At 45.0% G+C, this 20,907-nt stretch overlaps 1 protein-coding gene and 1 long non-coding RNA gene across 3 annotated transcripts in view; both read right to left on the bottom strand.

The window, feature by feature from the left end:
- ICE1 (interactor of little elongation complex ELL subunit 1) overlaps positions 1-12,987 on the bottom strand; it is a 43,208-nt gene extending 30,221 nt beyond the window's left edge. The window contains exons 1-6 of one of the 2 annotated variants that reach the window (XM_081917694.1): positions 12,838-12,987; positions 8,030-8,061; positions 4,319-4,377; positions 3,442-3,478; positions 1,931-1,947; positions 597-708 (exon numbers count right to left, since the gene is read on the bottom strand). In XM_081917694.1, the coding sequence (XP_081773820.1) occupies positions 597-708; positions 1,931-1,947; positions 3,442-3,478; positions 4,319-4,377; positions 8,030-8,061; positions 12,838-12,949 (369 nt within the window). In that variant the 5' untranslated portion in view covers positions 12,950-12,987. Of the gene's footprint in view, positions 1-596; positions 796-1,930; positions 1,948-3,441; positions 3,479-4,318; positions 4,378-8,029; positions 8,062-12,837 lie in introns of those variants that run through there. The other variant, XM_081917693.1, reaches the window with a different exon arrangement.
- Positions 12,988-17,261: 4,274 nt separating this feature from the next.
- Positions 17,262-20,907, bottom strand: part of LOC309373612 — a 67,705-nt gene continuing 64,059 nt past the window's right edge. The window contains exon 4 of the long non-coding RNA XR_014170089.1: positions 17,262-19,482. This is a non-coding gene — a long non-coding RNA (uncharacterized lncRNA). The remainder of the gene's footprint in view (positions 19,483-20,907) is intronic.

The raw sequence follows: 20,907 nt of genomic DNA, 5'->3' as shown, positions 1-20,907 counted from the left end.
TACTTTTCTATATCTGTTATTTTTTCTGTTTGTGTTTTGTTTTTATTATTGTTTTTTGTGTAATCTCTGAAATGTTAATAAATATCTTTTAAAAAAAAGAACGAGCTTAATAATAATAATAATAATAATAATAATAATAATAATAATAATTTATTATTTATACCCCGTCCATCTGGCTGGGCTTCCTCAGCCACTCTGGGCGGCTTCCAAAAAAAATAATAAAATACATCAAACATTAAAAGCTTCCCTAAACAGGGCTGCCTTCAGATGTCTTCTAAAAGTCTGGTAGTTGTTGTTCTCTTTGACATCCATTGGCTCCAGTGCCTCGCTCCTCCCTCGGTTTGAGGGCCAGAATATTTCAGAATAAAAAGATGTTCTCATGGGCCAAATGGGGAGGCCTGGAGGGGTTAATCAGTTAGTCCTGTGGGTCTGAACCTCCCTTTCCCTGCACAAAGGGATTACAGAACAACCCTCCAGCTACCTTCTCAAGGTCACTCTTGGGCTCCTAGGTGCAAGCCCTCACTCAGGGACAGGCAACCCAGATGTCTCAAAGCAGGCCTCTCCACTTTCTTTCTTTCTAAATATTTTCTAATTACCTTCTTCTCCTCCAGCTCTGCTTTCACAGATCCCAGCTCCTCCTGACACTTTTCTAGAGGCAATATTTTCTGCAGCATTTGCTCCACTTGGTGACGAAGTGTGTCATTTTCTCTGAAACGGAGCAATTCATATAACATGAGTGGAAACGAAACAAGAGACTTGCATGCAATATCTTACTGTCTCCGTGGACACGAAGCCACAGTAATAATAATAATAATAATAATAATAATAATAATAATAATAATAATAATATATTATTTATACCCCGCCCATCTGGCTGGGCCTCCCCAGCCACTCTGGGTGGCTTCCATAGAAACAAAAAATACAGTAAAATATCACACGTTAAAAACTTCCCTGAACAGGGCTGCCTTAAGATGTCTTCTGAATGTCAGGGAGTTGTTTATCGCTTTGACATCTGCTGGAAGGGCGTTCCACAGGGCGGGCGCCACTACCGAGAAGGCCCTCTGCCTGGTTCCCTGTAGCTTTGCTTCTCGCAATGAGGGAACTGCCAGAAGGCCCTCGGCAGTGGACCTCAGCGTCCAGGCAGAATGATGGGGGTGGAGATGCTCCTTCAGGTATACTGGACCGAGGCTGTTTAGGGCTTTAAAGGTCAGCACCAACACTTTGAATTGTGCTCGGAAACGTACTGGGAGCCAGTGTAGGTCTTTCAAGACCGGTGTTATATGGTCTCGGTAGCTGCTCCCAGTCACCAGTCTAGCTGCCGCATTCTGGATTAGTTGTAGTTTCTGGGTCACCTTCAAAGGTAGCCCCACGTAGAGCGCATTGCAGTAGTCCAAGCGGGAGATAACCAGAGCATGCACCACTCTGGTGAGACAGTGCGCAGGCAGATAGGGTCTCAGCCTACGTACCAGATGGAGCTGGTAAACAGCTGCCCTGGACACAGATTTGACCTGTGCCTCCATGGACAGCTGTGAGTCCAAAGTGACTCCCAGGCTGCGCACCTGGTCCTTCAGGGGCACAGTTACCCCATTCAGAACCAGGGAATCCCCCACACCTGCTTGCCTCCTGTCCCCCAAAAAGAGTACTTCTGTCTTGTCAGGATTCAACCTCAATCTGTTGAGTAGTCTCATGCCCTCCCACCATGGCCCAAGCCACATAGCAAACACAAACCAAAATGTCCTTATAATATCACATTGCACTCTCAAACATATTTGCTTAACAACTATTCTCAACACCTCACTCTTTTGTCTCACGGACAAAATACAGTAGAACAAATTACAGTATTAACACCCAGAGATTCATCCAGCAGTGATAACTCCCAAGCCCAAAGCCGTGGGCACAGCGTCAGAATTCAAGCAGAATGAGTTCTTACCTTACAGCAAACTGAAGCTGTGATATCTGGTTAAAGAAAACCTGAAATGCAGAGATTAGCTCGATGGCCACAGTTACAGATCAACAAAACCCACTGTGCCTCAGAGGCATTTCTTATGAGTCTTGATAGTCTGATAGGAATATTCATGTACGAAAAGGATGCATTTCATGTCTTGCCTTGAAGGAAGCACGAAGAAGATATTTTATTATCACTCTCAAGGGGCCAAGAACTTGAGAACTGTACAGAGCAGAACCTGACATGTCAGTGGTTGAGTTTGCTTTTACCATGTATGTGAATGGCAGCTTGTCTTTGCATGCTTCATTTTTCCTACCATTGTCTGACAAATCTCACATGCAAGATCTGAGCCTCTACAGCAGGCGTCAGCAAACTTTTTCAGCAGGGGGCCAATCCACTGTCCCTCAGACCTTGTTGGGGGCTGGACTATATTTTGAAAAAATAAGTAAAAATGAATGAATTCCCAAGCCCCACAAATAACCCAGAGATGCATTTTAAATAAAAGCACACATTCTACTCATGTAAAAACATGCTGAATCCTGGACAGTCTGTGGGCCAGATTGAGAAGGCGATTGGGCCGGATTCGGCCCCTGGGCCATAGTTTGCCTACCTATGCTCTACAGGCCTGGGGTCTACCTATAAACTACACCTCCAACAGGAGAAACATTTTCTCTGATGATCTTCTGCTGACACGCAAAAAGCATTTTTATTCAGACAGACTTTTGGTCTAATAAGCTGACTTGTTATGATTTGCAGGTTGCTCAATTGGATGTTGTTTTTATCAGTTTTACCTTCTTTTCTGCTGTTCCCATTTTATCCTTTGTATTTTACTCTGTTAACAGCCTTCAGCAGTATTTGGGATACGCATATTATACATCCCTAACAAACAAAATGTAGTGTTGGTTATGATGAATATATTGAGCTTGCACACTCTGGATTTTCCCTTTCAATCTGTGCAGTTAGGAGCCTGGTTTTTTTCCAGCATGTATGCATTTTTCAATGAAAGCCCAACAAGACTTGCTCCTAAAGCACCTGCACCAAAATATTAAAAAATTAACCTCAAAGCAGCAACCTTCAGGCTTTAGCATGACAATGAAAGACGGGGTCAAGATACACTAGCGGATTCAGTTACAGAAACCTTGTTCACACTATGTTCACAAAAGCTGTTCCCGTTGCCAAGGAAACGGGATGTCTCCTTTCTGTCAAGGACACTGTGGCTGCTGTTCCCTACCTGTGCGCTGCCGCCTGATGCAACTCAGGGTAATCTGAGCCTTGGCAAATTACACCACCAAGATTTCAAGTCACAAAGTTGCTACCTTTTCAACAACATCTGTAGGGTGTGCAGTTCAGCCACCCAGTACAGACATGCTCACTATGTATAATTAAGTTCTAACACTTAAACACACCCTGACACCACTTTAGATTTCCCACAACAGTGCTTTGCTCCAAGCAATACACATTAAATTTATTTCCTAGGAAAAGAAACGCTAAAGGATATCGTTGCACTTTTGCTGGTATTCTGTCAGCAAGTGGCTGTAAGAGAGAGAAGGGGGAGGGGGAGAATTAAATGCAGGTCCAGGCTGAACAAATAAATACATGAAATATTCCTGTGCCAGGTGCATATTGAAACTGATCTCTGTGCTTTATAGATTAGTTAGCAAGGGCAGATAGGCTTTCTCACATTACTACAAAAAAAAATCAGATTTATTTATTTTTAAAATGTAACACGTCCTTCCACTTCTCACACCAGTATAGATAATATGTTGCACATATGTTCGCACATGATGTAAAGCCAAACCATGCCTTAATGTAAGTCTGTGGGTTATCCGTGAAGGCTACCTGGGAGTAAGATATGGTTTGGCTCTCAATGTTATCCAAACCCAAGCTCATGCATTGGCTCGCTCCAGACAAACCACGAGCTGTAACCAAGGTCTGCTCCTGGTTTACATCTTGTACCATATTTAGGAGGATGCCACACTATGCCAAACCATGGCTTTGCTCTGGGTAGCACAACAGCAGGAAGAGGGCAATTGTTCTCACCTTCTCTTCAGTAGCCTGTGTGCTCGTGCTAAGTCATCTTTAGCTTAGCATTATGTGCTACCTGAATCAATGTTAGCCCATTTACAGTCCTTCCCCGACACACCACCTTTGTGGACTACAAGATCTCCTGCAGTCCTGTGCTCAAAAGTTAGGTTTGCTGCACTGCATCAAGGCCATACCAAATGCAATTTTGCAGAGCAGAGGATTTTACTCCCATTGGGTTTGAATAAAACTGAAAGCAGTCGAGCTGTGCACAAGAGTGGAAAAATGAAAACAGTTATGCGTACACAGGCGAAAAATACATTTGTACAAAAATGGTGACAACCTACTTACTCAGTATCAATGATCTTTTGCTTTAATGCAATTAGGGCAGCTACGTATTCATTTAAATTCTGAAAGAAAAAAATGCAGAAGCCAGTTAGGGAAATTCAGCTCCCACACTCCAATAATATATTCTAAGTTCGTACTACTCAAATTGGGCACACGTTTTGCAGACAGCAAAAAAGATAGGAAAACTGAAATCAATGCAATCACAGACAAGATGAACCAGGTGGCAAATGAATATGTAAAAATCACTAAAATGATTTATTTTAAATAAAAAGGGAAAAGAACCCAAATAATCTTAGGTTAGTATATTTACAGTACCTAAATTTAAAAAAGAAGCAGTGGACAGAGCTCCATGCCCCAGGTGCCCAGAAATTAGGAATTTTAGGCATATCCTAAGCATTAGAATAAGGGATGCGAGTGGCGCTGTGGGCTAAATCACTGTGCCGCCTGGGCTTGCTGATCGAAAGGTCGGCGGTTCGAATCCCTGCAATGGGACGTGGTCCCGTTGTTCGGTCCCTGCTCCTGCCAACCTAGCAGTTCGAAAGCATGCAGTGCAAGTAGAAAAATAGGTACTGCTTCAGGGGGAAGGTAAACAGCGTTTCCGTGCGCTGCTCTGGTTTCGCTAGAAGCGGCTTAGTCATGCTGACCACATGACCCGGAAAGTTGTCTGCGGACAAACGCCGGCTCCCTTGCCCAGTAAAGTGAGATGGGGCTCATCAACCTGGGAAAGTAGACCATTTCGGAGAAAGAAAACTCTGGTCCTAAACCTCTGCTGCCTTGTGGGATACCTTCAGGAGAAGGCTAAGGAGTAAACCCTCCGCAAATCCAGAGTGGAGACCCTAAGACAATTGGATGGTGTCATGTCTGCTACCTTCTGGAACATAGCAGTCAACGTTTCCCTTTTGTAAAGGGAAATTCCTTTATTCCTCGCAAGAAAAGGGAAAAGTTGACAGCTATGTTCCGGCAGCTCCTGCACCTAAGTTGGTGCCAAACGTACTGCTCAGCTTTTGTTTGGACCCCATCAACAAGGGTTGTGTCATCTAGGCCCCCCCAGGCCCCCCCTCCATACACACTGCCCAGGCTTGTGCTCTGGGGAGGTCAGTTTGGAGATGCAGTTTGACTTCACCCCTAGAGGAGCATCCATTGTCTCCTGAGACAGATGCCAACAACTATTTATTAGTTGCCTTTTAAATCACTGTCTCAAGGCAATTTACACATAAGATAAGACAATTTACAAATTCCACACCTGCTAAAAACATTCCTGTTTTAGACAAGGCTACCCAGATACTTAGAAAGTTGAGGTGATTTTAATCCATTTTTGTTTTTCTTAACTTTTGTATCTTTTAAATCATGGATATGAATTATTCTTGATTTTATTGTCTTATCTTTCTGTAAACTGCTTTGGTTTGTGTGGGTTTTTTTTACAATGAGGCAGCGTATAAATTTTATGAAATACAGTAAATAGTTAAAAACACAAAAACAACAAATATATTTAAAATGAGACTAAATCTTAGCAAGTGGAGACTCACAAAGTTTGGGGAGCTCGTTGAAACAAAAGTCATATTCAGCTGCTTCTGAAAAGTGCAGATACCGGGTACCTGTCTCAACAAGAATGCTTCTCCACAGAACAGGGGTAGCCCTGCTGTGAGTTACTGTGGAGAGGGTTTCTGAGATATTTGGGTCTTGAAGGAGAAACTCCCTTGCAGACTGCAGCATTCTACTGGGTGTATAACGCAGCCTCTCAAGTAACCTGGTATCAACTAAGGACTGCAATAGGTTCCTGGAATGCCTCATAGTTTGCTTTATCCACAATTTGCCAGAACTATTCTGTAGCACCTGAATGTTTTTTTTTAAATAAATAAATAAATACTCAGATTGCTCATAAGAAAAACGGTTGAGAATGTGAAGACACATGCCTATATATCTCCCTCTGAGACAAGTGATCAGCTATGCCATCCATCAACTCATATTTTACAGTGAGGTATCAAATATGACGCGGGTGGCGCTGTGGGTTAAATCACAGAGCCTAGGGCTTGCCGATCAGAAGGTCAGCGGTTTGAACCCCCGCAACGGGGTGAGCTCCCGTTGCCCGGCTCTTGCCAACTTCGCAGTTCGAAAGCACCTCAAAGTGCAAGTAGATAAATAGGTACCGCTCCAGCAGGAAGGTAAATGGCGTTTCCGTGCGCTGCTCTGGTTTGCCAGAAACAGCTTAGTCATGCTGGCAACATGACATGCCGGCTCCCTTGGCCAGAAAAGCGAGATGAGCGCCGCGCCCCAGAGTCGGCCACTACTGAACCTAATGGTCAGGGGTCCCTTTACCTTTACTTTATCAAATATGATAGATGCAAGAACCTCAAAGCCAAACTGCAGCTTTCTAGCATTTTGGATACAGCTTCTATTTGAGGTATGGACAGCTTGCCCTCTTCCTGCTATACAGAGTTGTCAATGAAGACAGGCTTCCTATAAAATTTGCTATGGAAGAACAAGTAGCATAAGGTCCTTGGGAAGAAGAGAATCCTTTGAAGGGTCAGCAAAATTTGGAGGAAAGGGTGATATAGGTAAAGGTAAAGGTACCCCTGCCCGTACGAGCCAGTCGTGTCCGACTCTAGGGTTGTGCGCCCATCTCACTTAAGAGGCCGGGGGCCAGCACTGTCCGGAGACACTTCCGGGTCATGTGGCCAGCGTGACAAAGCTGCTCTGGCGAGCCAGCACCAGCGCAGCACATGGAAATGCCGTTTACCTTCCCGCTATAAAGCAGTACCTATTTATCTACTTGCACTTAAGGGTGCTTTCGAACTGCTAGGTGGGCAGGAGCTGGGACCGAAAGACGAGAGCTCACCCCGCCGCGGGGATTCGAACCGCCGACCATGCGATCGGCAAGCCCTAGGCGCTGAGGTTTTACCCACATGTAACATACCTGCAAACACTGTATAGTTGTGATATTCTACAAACTACAATTAAGGTATAAAGGAAAAATAGGATGCAGTGGAGGTGAGCTGTACTACAAATTCCTATGCTAAACTGTACCTCAGAAGGCTTTCTCCTTTGGCTGACATACATGCACAAATATGTTCTTTCATTCATTCTCACTTTGCAGCAAGCAATGGAATTTCACGAATGGATTTCAAAGTCACAGCAATGGGAAGCAATGATCACATTAAAACCTTTAATGTTCAGGAAGCTATGGCTCTTTCAGACAATGGTGCAATTAGGAAAATGGTACTGAGTTATGATAGAATTTCAAAGATATATTACTTACTAGAATCGAATAGAATATAAAGTGATTATATATGAGTTTAGGGTAGCGGACTTTGTCTATTGTTATCAGAATATGCAAATGATCAGGCTGAAAGTGTTAACTAAGAAGCAAGTCCCAATGTGCTTAAGGGGGCTTACTCCAGGTATTTAGGACTGCAACCTTACTTTGTGTGTATTGAAAAGTTTGCTGTTACTTAATGTTATGGTGTTCTGTACAATAACGTTGAGATAATAAAAGTTTGTTTTTGTTTACAACAGCACTAATAGTTTCCCCCCTCCCATTTTTTTTTTTGGGGGGGGGCTTATTTTAGTCCTGTTTTCCCAGTAGCAAAAGCCAAAATAGGTTCCTTAGATTACAGGAGTTTACAGCTGTATTTCTCACTGCATACACATATATTTTAAAGCTATATTTATTTTCAGGGAATGACTAACAATATAAAAAATTACCAAGAAACCTACCCAATCCTCTAAGTTCAAATCACCAATAGGCCCTTTAAACAAAATAAGGGCAGATCACAAGCAAGTCAAAGTAGTCTTAACAAATGAATAAACACATATTCAAAAATGTTTACTGGGCTGCTTAGGACAGACCACAATGTAAACTTCATTATCTAACAGAAAATGTTATCGAAACCTGATTTAGCCACAGTCCACTTTAATTTAACTAATGTGCTTTCCCCTCACTAAAACAATTCAATTCAATTCACACAATCTTTTTATACATCATTCCTCAGTACGTTCTTTTAATAACAGACCACACGCAAAATATGTGGAACGTGACACTTGTTTTTGAAGTCCGTGAAACAGCGGGGAATTAGATTTGATGGGGGGAAATAAATACATGCCGAGGCGTCAATGTTGCTCCAGCTCCAAAGCTGCCTGGAAGTCTAGCATTTGGAAAACACATACAAGAGTATGTGAGCAGCTCCTAATCAGGCACGTCCAAAAGGAGCTCTTTACATGCCCCGAGGCACGTCCCAGGGCACTGAACATGGAACTCTACATGTGCTCAAAGGCACTGAACAAGGAACTCTTCACATGCCCCAAGGCACTGAACAGGGAACTCTTCACATGTTCAAAGGCACAAAACAAGGAACTCTTCACATGTTCAAAGGCACAAAACAAGGAACTCTTCACATGCTCAAAGGCACTGAACAGGGAACTCTTCACATGCCCCAAGGCTCTTCACATGCCCCAAGGCACTGAACAGGGAACTCTTCACATGCCCCAAGGCACTGAACAGGGAACTCTTCACATGCCCCAAGGCACCGAACAGGGAACTCTTCACATGCCCCAAGGCACCGAACAGGGAACTCTTCACATGCCCCAAGGCACCGAACAGGGAACTCTTCACATGCCCCAAGGCACCGAACAGGGAACTCTTCACATGCCCCAAGGTACTGAACAGGGAACTCTTCACATGCCCCAAGGCACTGAATAGGGAACTCTTCACATGCCCCTTAGGCACCGAACAGGGAACTCTTCACATGCCCCAAGGCACTGAATAGGGAACTCTACACATGCCCCTTAGGCACCAAACAGGGAACTCTTCACATGCCCCAAGGCACCGAACAGGGAACTCTTCACATGCCCCAAGGCACTGAACAGGGAACTCTTCACATGCCCCAAGGCTCTTCACATGCCCCAAGGCACTGAACAGGGAACTCTTCACATGCCCCAAGGCACTGAATAGGGAACTCTTCACATGCCCCAAGGCACCGAACAGGGAACTCTTCACATGCCCCAAGGCACCGAACAGGGAACTCTTCACATGCCCCAAGGCACCGAACAGGGAACTCTTCACATGCCCCAAGGCACCGAACAGGGAACTCTTCACATGCCCCAAGGTACTGAACAGGGAACTCTTCACATGCCCCAAGGCACTGAATAGGGAACTCTTCACATGCCCCTTAGGCACCGAACAGGGAACTCTTCACATGCTCAAAGGCATTGAACAGGGAACTTTTCACATGCCCCAAGGTACTGAACAGGGAACTTTTCACATGCCCCAAGGCACTGAACGGGGAACTCTTCACATGCTCAAAGGCACTGAACAGGGAACTCTTCACATGCCCCAAGGCACTGAACGGGGAACTCTTCACATGCTCAAAGGCACTGAACGGGGAACTCTTCACATGCCCCAAGGCACAGAACAGGGAACTCTTCACATGCCCCAAGGCACTGAACGGGGAACTCTTCACATGCTCAAAGGCACTGAACAGGGAACTCTTCACATGCCCCTTAGGCACCGAACAGGGAACTCTTCACATGCCCCAAGGCACTGAACGGGGAACTCTTCACATGCTCAAAGGCACTGAACAGGGAACTCTTCACATGCCCCAAGGCACTGAACAGGGAGCTCTTCACATGGTCAAAGCCACAGAACAAGGAACTCTTCACATGCCCCAAGGCACTGAACAGGGAACTCTTCACATGCCCCAAGGCACTGAACAGGGAACTCTTCACATGCCCCAAGGCACTGAACAGGGAACTCTTCACATGCCCCAAGGCACTGAACAGGGAACTCTTCACATGCCCCAAGGCACTGAACAGGGAACTCTTCACATGCCCCAAGGCACTGAATAGGGAATTCTTCACATGCCCCAAGGCACCGAACAGGGAACTCTTCACATGCCCCAAGGCACCGAACAGGGAACTCTTCACATGCCCCAAGGCACCGAACAGGGAACTCTTCACATGCCCCAAGGCACCGAACAGGGAACTCTTCACATGCTCAAAGGCGCCGAACAAGGAACTCTTCACATGCCCCAAGGCACCGAACAGGGAACTCTTCACATGCCCCAAGGCACCGAACAGGGAACTCTTCACATGCCCCAAGGTACTGAACAGGGAACTCTTCACATGACCCAAGGCACTGAATAGGGAACTCTTCACATGCCCCTTAGGCACCGAACAGGGAACTCTTCACATGCCCCAAGGCACCGAACAGGGAACTCTTCACATGCTCAAAGGCATTGAACAGGGAACTTTTCACATGCCCCAAGGTACTGAACAGGGAACTTTTCACATGCCCCAAGGCACTGAACGGGGAACTCTTCACATGCTCAAAGGCACTGAACAGGGAACTCTTCACATGCCCCAAGGCACAGAACAGGGAACTCTTCACATGCCCCAAGGCACTGAACGCGGAACTCTTCACATGCTCAAAGGCACTGAACAGGGAACTCTTCACATGCCCCTTAGGCACCGAACAGGGAACTCTTCACATGCCCCAAGGCACTGAACGGGGAACTCTTCACATGCTCAAAGGCACTGAACAGGGAACTCTTCACATGCCCCTTAGGCACCGAACAGGGAACTCTTCACATGCCCCAAGGCACTGAACGGGGAACTCTTCACATGCTCAAAGGCACTGAACAGGGAACTCTTCACATGCCCCAAGGCACTGAACAGGGAGCTCTTCACATGGTCAAAGCCACAGAACAAGGAACTCTTCACATGCCCCAAGGCACTGAACAGGGAACTCTTCACATGCCCCAAGGCACTGAACAGGGAACTCTTCACATGCCCCAAGGCACTGAACAGGGAACTCTTCACATGCCCCAAGGCACTGAACAGGGAACTCTTCACATGCCCCAAGGCACTGAACAGGGAACTCTTCACATGCCCCTTAGGCACCGAACAGGGAACTCTTCACATGCCCCAAGGCACTGAACGGGGAACTCTTCACATGCTCAAAGGCACTGAACAGGGAACTCTTCACATGCCCCAAGGCACTGAACGGGGAACTCTTCACATGCTCAAAGGCACTGAACAGGGAACTCTTCACATGCCCCAAGGCACTGAACAGGGAGCTCTTCACATGGTCAAAGCCACAGAACAAGGAACTCTTCACATGCCCCAAGGCACTGAACAGGGAACTCTTCACATGCCCCAAGGCACTGAACAGGGAACTCTTCACATGCCCCAAGGCACTGAACAGGGAACTCTTCACATGCCCCAAGGCACTGAACAGGGAACTCTTCACATGCCCCAAGGCACTGAACAGGGAACTCTTCACATGCCCCTTAGGCACCGAACAGGGAACTCTTCACATGCCCCAAGGCACTGAACGGGGAACTCTTCACATGCTCAAAGGCACTGAACAGGGAACTCTTCACATGCCCCAAGGCACTGAACAGGGAGCTCTTCACATGGTCAAAGCCACAGAACAAGGAACTCTTCACATGCCCCAAGGCACTGAACAGGGAACTCTTCACATGCCCCAAGGCACTGAACAGGGAACTCTTAACATGCCCCAAGGCACCAAACAAGGAACTCTTGACATGCCCCCAGGCACTGAACAGGGAAGACATGCTCAAAGGCACAGAACAGGGAACTCTTCACATGCTCAAAGGCACTGAACAAGGAACTCTTCACATGCCCCAAGGCACTGAAAAGGGAAGACATGCTCAAAGGCACAGAACAGGGAACTCTTCACATGCCCCAAGGCACTGAACAGGGAACTCTTCACATGCTCAAAGGCGCCGAACAAGGAACTCTTCACATGCCCCAAGGCACTGAAAAGGGAAGACATGCTCAAAGGCACAGAACAGGGAACTCTTCACATGCTCAAAGGCACTGAACAGGGAAGACATGCTCAAAGGCACAGAACAGGGAACTCTTCACATGCCCCAAGGCACTGAACAGGGAACTCTTCACATGTTCAAAGGCACAGAACAAGGAACTCTTCACATGCCCCAAAGCACTGAATAGGGAACTCTTCACATGCCCCAAGGCACTGAAAAGGGAAAACATGCTCAAAGGGACTGAACAGGGAACTCTTCACATGCTCAAAGGCACTGAATAGGGAAGACATGCTCAAAGGCAGTGAACAGGGAACTCTTCACATGCCCCAAGGCACAGAAAAGGGAACACATGCCCCAAGGCAGTGAACAGGGAACTCTTCACATGCTCAAAGGCACCGAACAGGGAACTCTTCACATGCTCAAAGGCACTGAATAGGGAACACATGCCCCAAGGCACCGAACAGGGAACTCTTCACATGCTCAAAGGCAGTGAACAAGGAACTCTTCACATGCCCCTTAGGCACCGAACAGGGAACTCTTCACATGCCCCAAGGTACTGAAAAGGGAACACATGTTCAAAGGCAGTGAACAGGGAACTCTTCACATGCTCAAAGGCACTGAACAGGGAACACATGTTCAAAGGCAGTGAACAGGGAACTCTTCCCATGCCCCAAGGCACGTTTCAGGGCACCGGCCTGAACTCAGAAGCCTACCACTCGCCCCGGTTTCTCTCCCTACCTGCTGGAGGGCCCCGCAGTTGGCGCAGGCCGTGGCCGCCTCCGCCGCGATCCCCGCGGCGGCCGCGGCGGGCGGGGTCTCCCCGGGCATCATGGTTGCCCCCTTCGCCCATCCGTCGCCGGTCACCGACCAGCCTCGGGCGGCAGCGGCACCAGTGACGGAATCCGGAGGCAGAAGCAAGGAAGGTCCTCTCCGGGCGCCCCGCGACGCCCAGCGGGAAAGGTCCCCACCACCCGCGGCCTGGTGGAAAAGCTGTCCTTGGCGCTGCCTAACAGAAACGAGATATGAATATATTGTTAGGCTTTTCCAGGCACAGAACGACAATGGTTCTCTCAGCCTCCGCAGCCACCCGCTGAACGGACTCTGCCCTTAGATGCTCCGCTGTGAAGGGGTTTCCGTCCTCCGACAAGGCACTAGGAATGGTCAGGCGGGTAACCATGGCGACGACTTCCCTCGTTGCCAAGGAGCCGGCAAGGCAGCGGCCTACAAATCCCAACATGCCGCGCGCGACTCTCTCTTTTTTTTTTGACCGGGGTGCCAAAGTTTGGGGACGGGATCGCAGGCAGGCCAAAAAGGAAAAGAAAGACGAGTGGCGCTGCGCGTGACGTCACATTCTTAAAAAAATATTATTTTTTTAAAAAAATTTTTAAGTGTAGGCAAAAAGCAAAAGCCAATGTGACGTCACATTCTTAAAAAAAATATTATTTTTTAAAAAATATTTTTAAGTGTAGGCAAAAAGCAAAAGCCAATGCACTAGAGTCGGGCTTGGACCTGGGATACCAGGGTTCAAATCCTTACCCAGCCATTAGGTCAGGCAGTCCTCTCAAGCCAAGTGATGCGTTCTGTTGTTGTTTAGTCGTTTAGTCGTGTCCGACTCTTCGTGACCCCCTGGACCAGAGCACGCCAGGCACTCCTGTCATAGCTGTCAATATTCCCCCCTTTCAAGGGAAATTCCCTTATTCCGAATAGGATTCCTTGCAAGAAAAGGGAAAAGTTGACAGCTATGACTCCTGTCTTCCACTGCCTCCCGCAGTTTGGTCAAACTCATGCTGATAGCTTTGAGAACACTGTCCAACCATCTCGTCCTCTGTCGTCCCCTTCTCCTTGTGCCCTCCATCTTTCCCAACATCAGGGGCTTTTCCAGGGAGTCTTCTCTTCTCATGAGGTGGCCAAAGTATTGGAGCCTCAGCTTCAGGATCTGTCCTTCCATCGAGCACTCAGGGCTGATTTCCTTCAGAATGGATACGTTTGATCTTCTTGCAGTCCATGGGACTCTCAAGAGTCTCCTCTAGCACCATAATTCAAAAGCATCAATTCTTCGGCAATCAGCCTTCTTTATGGTCCAGCTCTCACTTCCATACATCACTACTGGGAAAACCATGGCTTTAACTATACGGACCTTTGTCAGCAAGGTGATGTCTCTGCTTTTTAAGATGCTGTCTACGTTTGTCATTGCTTTTCTCCCCAAAAGCAGGTGTCTTTTAATTTCGTGACTGCTGTCATCATCTGCAGTGATCATGGAACCCAAGAAAGAAAATCTCTCACTGCCTCCATTTCTTCCCCTTCTATTTGCCAGGAGGTGATGGGACCAGTGGCCATGATGTTAGCTTTTTTGATGTTGAGCTTCAGACCATATTTTGTGCTCTCCTCTTTCACCCTCATTAAAGGGCTCTTTAATTCCTCCTCACTTTCTGCCATCAAGGTTGTGTCATCTGCATATCAGAGGTTGCTGATACTTCTTCCGGCAATCTTAATTCTGGTTTGGGATTCATCCAGTCCAGCCCTTTGCATGATGAATTTTGCATATAAGTTAAATAATCAGGGAGACAATATACAGCCTTGTCGTACTGCTTTTCCAATTTTGAACCAATCAGTTGTTCCCTATCCAGTTCTAACTGTAACTTATTGTCCCACATAGAGATTTCTCAGGAGACAGATGAGGTGATCAGGCTCTCCCATTTCTTTAAGAACTTGCCATAGTTTGCTGTGGTCGACACAGTCAAAAGTTTTAGTGCTTTGTTAAAGAGAAAGTACCTGTTCACCAGCTCCTGTAGGACAGACTCCACAGCAAGGAGAGGGGCTGTCTTTGAGCATGTTAAGAGTTCCCTGTTCAGTGCCTTTGTTCATGAAGTTATCTATGGATACATTCTTTATACAGTAGGACAGCATATGTTACATGAGAACGCAAGTAGTGGCTGATACCCCAAAGATTAGCAATGTTTCTTTCCCCTTTCTGGGCTCTGTGCCCAGCCCCCCAAGCTCACAGATAAGGGTACAATCCAAGCAGGCCAATTTGTGGGTATCAACGCAAGCTGTGTATGAGCTCAGTGCTGCAGCGACTGCTGCCCATTAAGAATGGCATCATGTTAACTATCAACAAGGCATACACGGCAAATCCTCCGTGTGTCCCTGTTTTCCAGGGACAGTGCCTGATTTAGAGAAGCCGTCCTGGTTTCTGATTTGGTCCCGGAATGTCCCGCTTTTCCTTAGGACGTTCCTATTTTCATTGGTAGAAATGTTGGAGGTATGGAGCTCTCTGACCCCCGAGCCATCTGAAGGCAATCCTGTATAGGGAAGGGTTTGTTTGTTTTAAAAAATGTTTAATGTTTTATTATGTTTCTATATATGCTGGAAGCGGCCCAAAGTGGCTGGGGCAATGCAGTCAGATTTGTGAAGAATAAATTGTAAAATTTTCATTGTGGAATGGGACAAAGTTTCAACTTGACTTGAAACTTTTATTATATTTAGAATAAACTTTCCATGTGGGGATTATTTTTGCTAGACTTCAGAAAACAGGCACACTGCTGTCTCCATCTTGTTTTTGCTTCTGAGACTACCCTCATATATCAGTCATAAATCTGTCATGGAATCATAGTGAATGTGTTAATTGATAGCACATTTCCATGTCTCTGTTGCACAAAAAAGCTTTGCACTCTGATTATCTGAATGATTAAATGGAAGTAAGTTTCACTGAGTCCAGTGGAACTTACTACAAAGTATGCATAAGTATCTTGAATAGCATAGATGCTATAAAGTCCGATCCTATGCATGTTTATTTAGAAGTCCCGTTCTTTTCAACAGGATTTTACCGAAATAAATATGGATTAGACTGTATTGTAGCCTGGCAAAACTGGCCTGCAAGAGCAGGGAGGATTACATGAAGACAGGAATTCTTGTATCTGAATGGTGCAGCAAGACTTTGTACACCTGAGCTGGTGTGTATGTGTGCGCACACACACAATTTGGACTTCAATACAGGCAGCAAAATGTCTTAAGGTGGGATTTCATCCAGGTATGTGCAACAACTGCAACTACACAGAGTCTTCCAAAATCAAGCTACATCATAGTGCTTATATTTAAAGCAACTCTCTGTTTCCCACCAGCTTACTCAAGCATGGCCAATGTGTGCTGTAGTTCAGCATCATCTGGACTGCTAAAGGTTCCCCGTGCTTGCTCTACAAATTATTATTAACAATAATCATATTTACTATCCCATATCCCATTCTTATGTCAAGGAGCTCATGAATTTCTTATTTTCTATTCATAGTCAAAAGAAGCCTAGAAACTAGTCTGAAAGACCATGATTTGCCCAAGGCCACCTGATGAACTTTATGGCTTGGCAGGTCTGCTCAAACCAAGACCAAATATGGAACTACCTGTCAGCTTCATTTATTAAGTGTACGGATCACTTCCCGTAATGTAACGTCCCTAAGCGATTCACAAGAATAAAATACAGTGAAACAGTAATAAATAAATAATTGATTAAGTAAATTAAAAAGCATAACAAGGGTGTCTCTGGACCTTAATTTGAGGCTCCTGCAACAGCAAAAAAAAAAAAATATTTAGAATATCCTGGACCCCATTACATTGGTTTAAAAAGGGCTATCAAAGGTATTTAACTGTTGGAGATGTAATAAGGGTAATGTGGCTCCTGTCTGTGATTGGACTGAAGACTTATACAAATTCCAACATATGAACAACTTGCATATAAACACAGATTTGCCATGGACAAATTCAGTGATTTTTGGAATCTATTCTTACAAATACCGTAATAGGTTAAGATCTGGTGAAGTACAATAACATTGTAAAATATACAGTTTAGGATTCCCCCCAGTTTTATCTTCCTTTCTACACGGGGTTCTGTTTCTGTTTCTCTTTTTTGTTTGTGTCTCACCATGTTTAGTGCCCATATTATGATGTACTTTTGAACTTTCAATAAAGATTTTTTTTTTAATCTGTTTGCAGGCAGATTGCATTCCAGCTCTAAAAACAGCAGCCATTATAGAACTCCAGCAAAGCCAGTAACCCAGGAAGGAAAAGGTTAGCATACAAAACCCAGAGCACTACTGCACAGAATAGGAAGGGATGGATGTGCTTTGACAAATCATTAGTCACAAAAGGTATTGTTTGAAATAAAAACATCATTCTAGGCAAAACATTCATTTTTATTACTGAAATTTTGTCAAGCAATGACAATTTTAACTTGTCCCATCTGGACATATCTTTTTAAACTTCAACCCATGTTTTGACATAATTATTTTGGAACAATGTACTGTTCATATTTGTCATAGTACTTAACTTTTAACAGTATTTAATAGATAGTGGTTCAAGGAAGGGATGTCAGCTTATATCACAATCTTATATTAAGTTTATATTGAGCTTATCTGGTGCACAGAGGACATTTCAGTTGTTGAAGAGGATTATAAGACCATGTCCACCCTGGGCAAATTTGGAAATTACCACAAATTCTTCATGAAGTTCATCATCATAGCTGTCAACTTACAGATTTGAAAATAAGGGACCAGCAGCCTCGAAAATAAGGGATCAGCAGCCAAAATAAGGGATCAACAATTACTTTGATAAAATACACATTTTGTTGCATGCAAATGGCTTTAGATACCTATTAGGTCCATAAATTACCATATAGCATATATTCAACACACAAAAACAGCAACAATTTGTTGTTGACAAAGCACAGCTGAACATAGAAAGGGCCCCATTACCTTCAGTAGCTTATTTAAGGGACATCATCAATAAGGGACAGCAGCGGGACATGGCGCTGGGATAAGGGACTGTGCCGCCAAATAAGGGACGCTTGACAGCTATGTTCATCATGTCCACCCTGTGGATTATTGATTCCAGGTGGAGGTTGGATTAGGTTTAGGCAAAACCTGCAAGTTAACGAGTCAACGCAGAGCAGCATCTCCTTTCTATTCTGCAGCATCTCCTGCTAATCCACAATGACTATGAGGCCAGGTAAAGAGGGGAAACTGCTCTTGATTCACAAAAGGTGGTTCTGGCAGTATGTGGATGACAGTGACCCAGACCCCTCCAAAAAAAGTTTGCTGACCCCTGTCTTAATAAATAACCATCAGAAAAGGAAATTTTAATATTTTCAACGGATATTAACAACAAATAGCAAAAACTGTGATTGTTGCTATGGGGAAAGCAAAACCTGCAAATGGGGCCAATCTGTTTGTAGGCCAATTGCTTCCCGGTTCCAAAAACAGCAACCATTATAGAACCATAGCAGGGCCCACAAACACAGTACCCTAGGAAGCAAAAGGTTAACCTACAAAACCCACAGTATTACTGAATAGGGTGGGAAAGGAGGGATGTTCTTCAGCCGACTGGGATTGGGCACAGCCAGCCTTTGTAGGCTGGGGGCAGACTGGGGTGAAGCCCCGCCCACTTAGACTGGCTGTATTATTATTATTTTTTAATTATCTTTATGTATGTTTCTATATTTGTATTTTAATTCAATAAAAAAAGAAAAGATTAAGACAAGAAAGGGGGGGGATACAATACAAGAATTTGCAATCGTTCATTGAATTTGTAAATAAAAGAAAATATTCAAAGATTACCTAAAAACATATTGTCCAAATAACAATCTCCTTGCGGAATTAAACTGATCCTTGTAAAATACAATGTGCAAATGTTAATTTGTTAGAGTACATGAAAACAAATTAGGGTAAAAGAAGGCTGTGTGTTAAACGTAAATAACAATACAAGTATAATGAGAAGAATTGGAAGTCTTTAATTTAGCCTGGTTGTATTGGTCAGGAATCAAATAAATGGATGGTGGGAAAGCCTGCCAATCCAAGCGGCTGGCATAGGAATTCCCCAGCTGCCAGCCGCCTAGTCGCAGCTGAGCACCAGTCTGGGTAAGCTGCCATTCTCTCTGGCCACCTCCTTGTTGGTATTTTGTGAGAGGGATTCAAGTGTGCACAGGAGATTTAGGTTGGTGCAGCTAAATTGGATTGAAGTGCTCAGTCATTCAGATTGCTCTATAAAGTCCAGATATAATCTAACTTCTGCATAAACTTTGTGCAAGCAAATCAATAAGTAGTTTGTCAGCTCACTGATTCCTACTTAAGTTGTTGACTATGCCTCCTGTCAAAGAACAATCTTCATCTGCTCTGCTTTTTTTTAACATATGACCAAGTCCACTCTGTGGCTCCTTGGTCTTTTCCTGGTTGTCTTGGTGAGGCCCACCAACTCTTGATTCCGGGTGTAGGTTGGATTTGGCTTAGGCACTGCAGGCCTGGAGGAGGGCTGGCACATGACACAGTGGAGCCCAGGATTACTGGATCGCCCCAAGACACAGGTCTACCTGGATGACTGTACCTTCTGTCAAAGAACAATCTTCATCTGCTCTTTTTAAAAAATAGATGACCATGTCCACTTGGTGGGTGCAGGGTCTTTCCCTGTTTGCCATCGTGTGCACCAATGCTGAGGGAAGAAAGAAATGTGACCATTATTACCAAGAAGTTTATATGGGAATGGATGATAAATCATTAAGGTGGTTCATAATTTTTTTTATTGAAAATGCCTGTTCCAAAGTTACCTTACTATACAGTGGTGCCTCGCTAGACGAAAATAATTCGTTCCGCGATTCTCTTCGTCTAGCGGTTTTTTCGTCTTGCGAAGCAAGCCCATTGACAGCTTAGCGGATTAGCGCTACAGCTGTCTAGCGGCTTCTAGCGATCAGCTGTTAAGCGGCTTATCAGCTGATAAGTGGCTTAGCGGCTTAGGAAAAGGGCGAAAAAAGCGGAAAAACCACACGGGGGGGACACAAGATTTTTTCGTCTTCCGAAGCAACCCCATAGGGAAATTTGTTTTGTGAAGCGCCTCCAAAACGGAAAACCCTTTCGTCTAGCGGGTTTTCCATCTTGCGAGGCGTTCGTCTTGCGGGGCACCACTGTAATAGGTATTATATAGCTATATCTAAAATTTCATGCATATCAGTTAATATATTGACCCTCCTCCACCGAATTGAAATTTCAGCCTTCATGACATAGGAAAACAGCTCATACCAAGAACAAACTTTGTTGGTCTCTAAGGTGCTACTGGACAATTTTATTATTTTATATATATATATTTCTACTCCGTCAGATCAAGCTACCTACCTGAATCTGGGTCCCTATTTGTTAAGGGCTTTACCTTGATCTTGGCCAGTGCCGATCTCTGAGCGCAGGCACTCCATGCTTTCCACTCCTGTCAGCAATTACGCTGCATAATTCTGCCCTAACTGCAGCTTCCAGCTCAGTCCTGAGGGAAGCCCCACACAGAACACAGAGGCATCCTAACAGAGATGGGTACAGCAGATGGTTAAGGCTGATGTGGGTATCCAGTGTCAGATTACTATCTAGGAAGAGGTGTCAACCTCAGTGTGGAGGAAATGTCCTATAAAATCTGTCTCTGCCTTGAAACATAGGAACCTAGGAAGCTGCCTAGCTTAGTATTGTCCACACTGACTGGCAGCTTTCAAAAAAAGATTAAAAATACATCAAAACATCAGTCATTAAAAACTTCCCTAAACAGGGCTGACTTCAGATGTCTTCTAAACGTCAGAGGGTAGTTTATTTCTTTGACATCTGGTGGGAGAGCATTCAGATATACTGGGCCGAGGCTGTTTAGGGCTTTAAAGGTCAGCACCAACACTTTGAATTGTGCTCAGAAACGTACTGGCAGCCAATGTAGGTCTTTTAGGACCAATATTATGTGGTCTTGGCAGCCACTCCCATTCACCAGTCTAGGTGCTGTATTCTGGATTAGTTGTAGTTTCCA

This window comes from Podarcis melisellensis, assembly GCF_964234715.1.
Source record: "Podarcis melisellensis genome assembly, chromosome: 7".
Lineage (NCBI taxonomy): Eukaryota > Metazoa > Chordata > Lepidosauria > Squamata > Lacertidae > Podarcis > Podarcis melisellensis.
The sequence above is the reverse complement of the archived record's forward strand: the minus strand, read 5'-3'. Positions and strand labels throughout refer to the sequence as shown.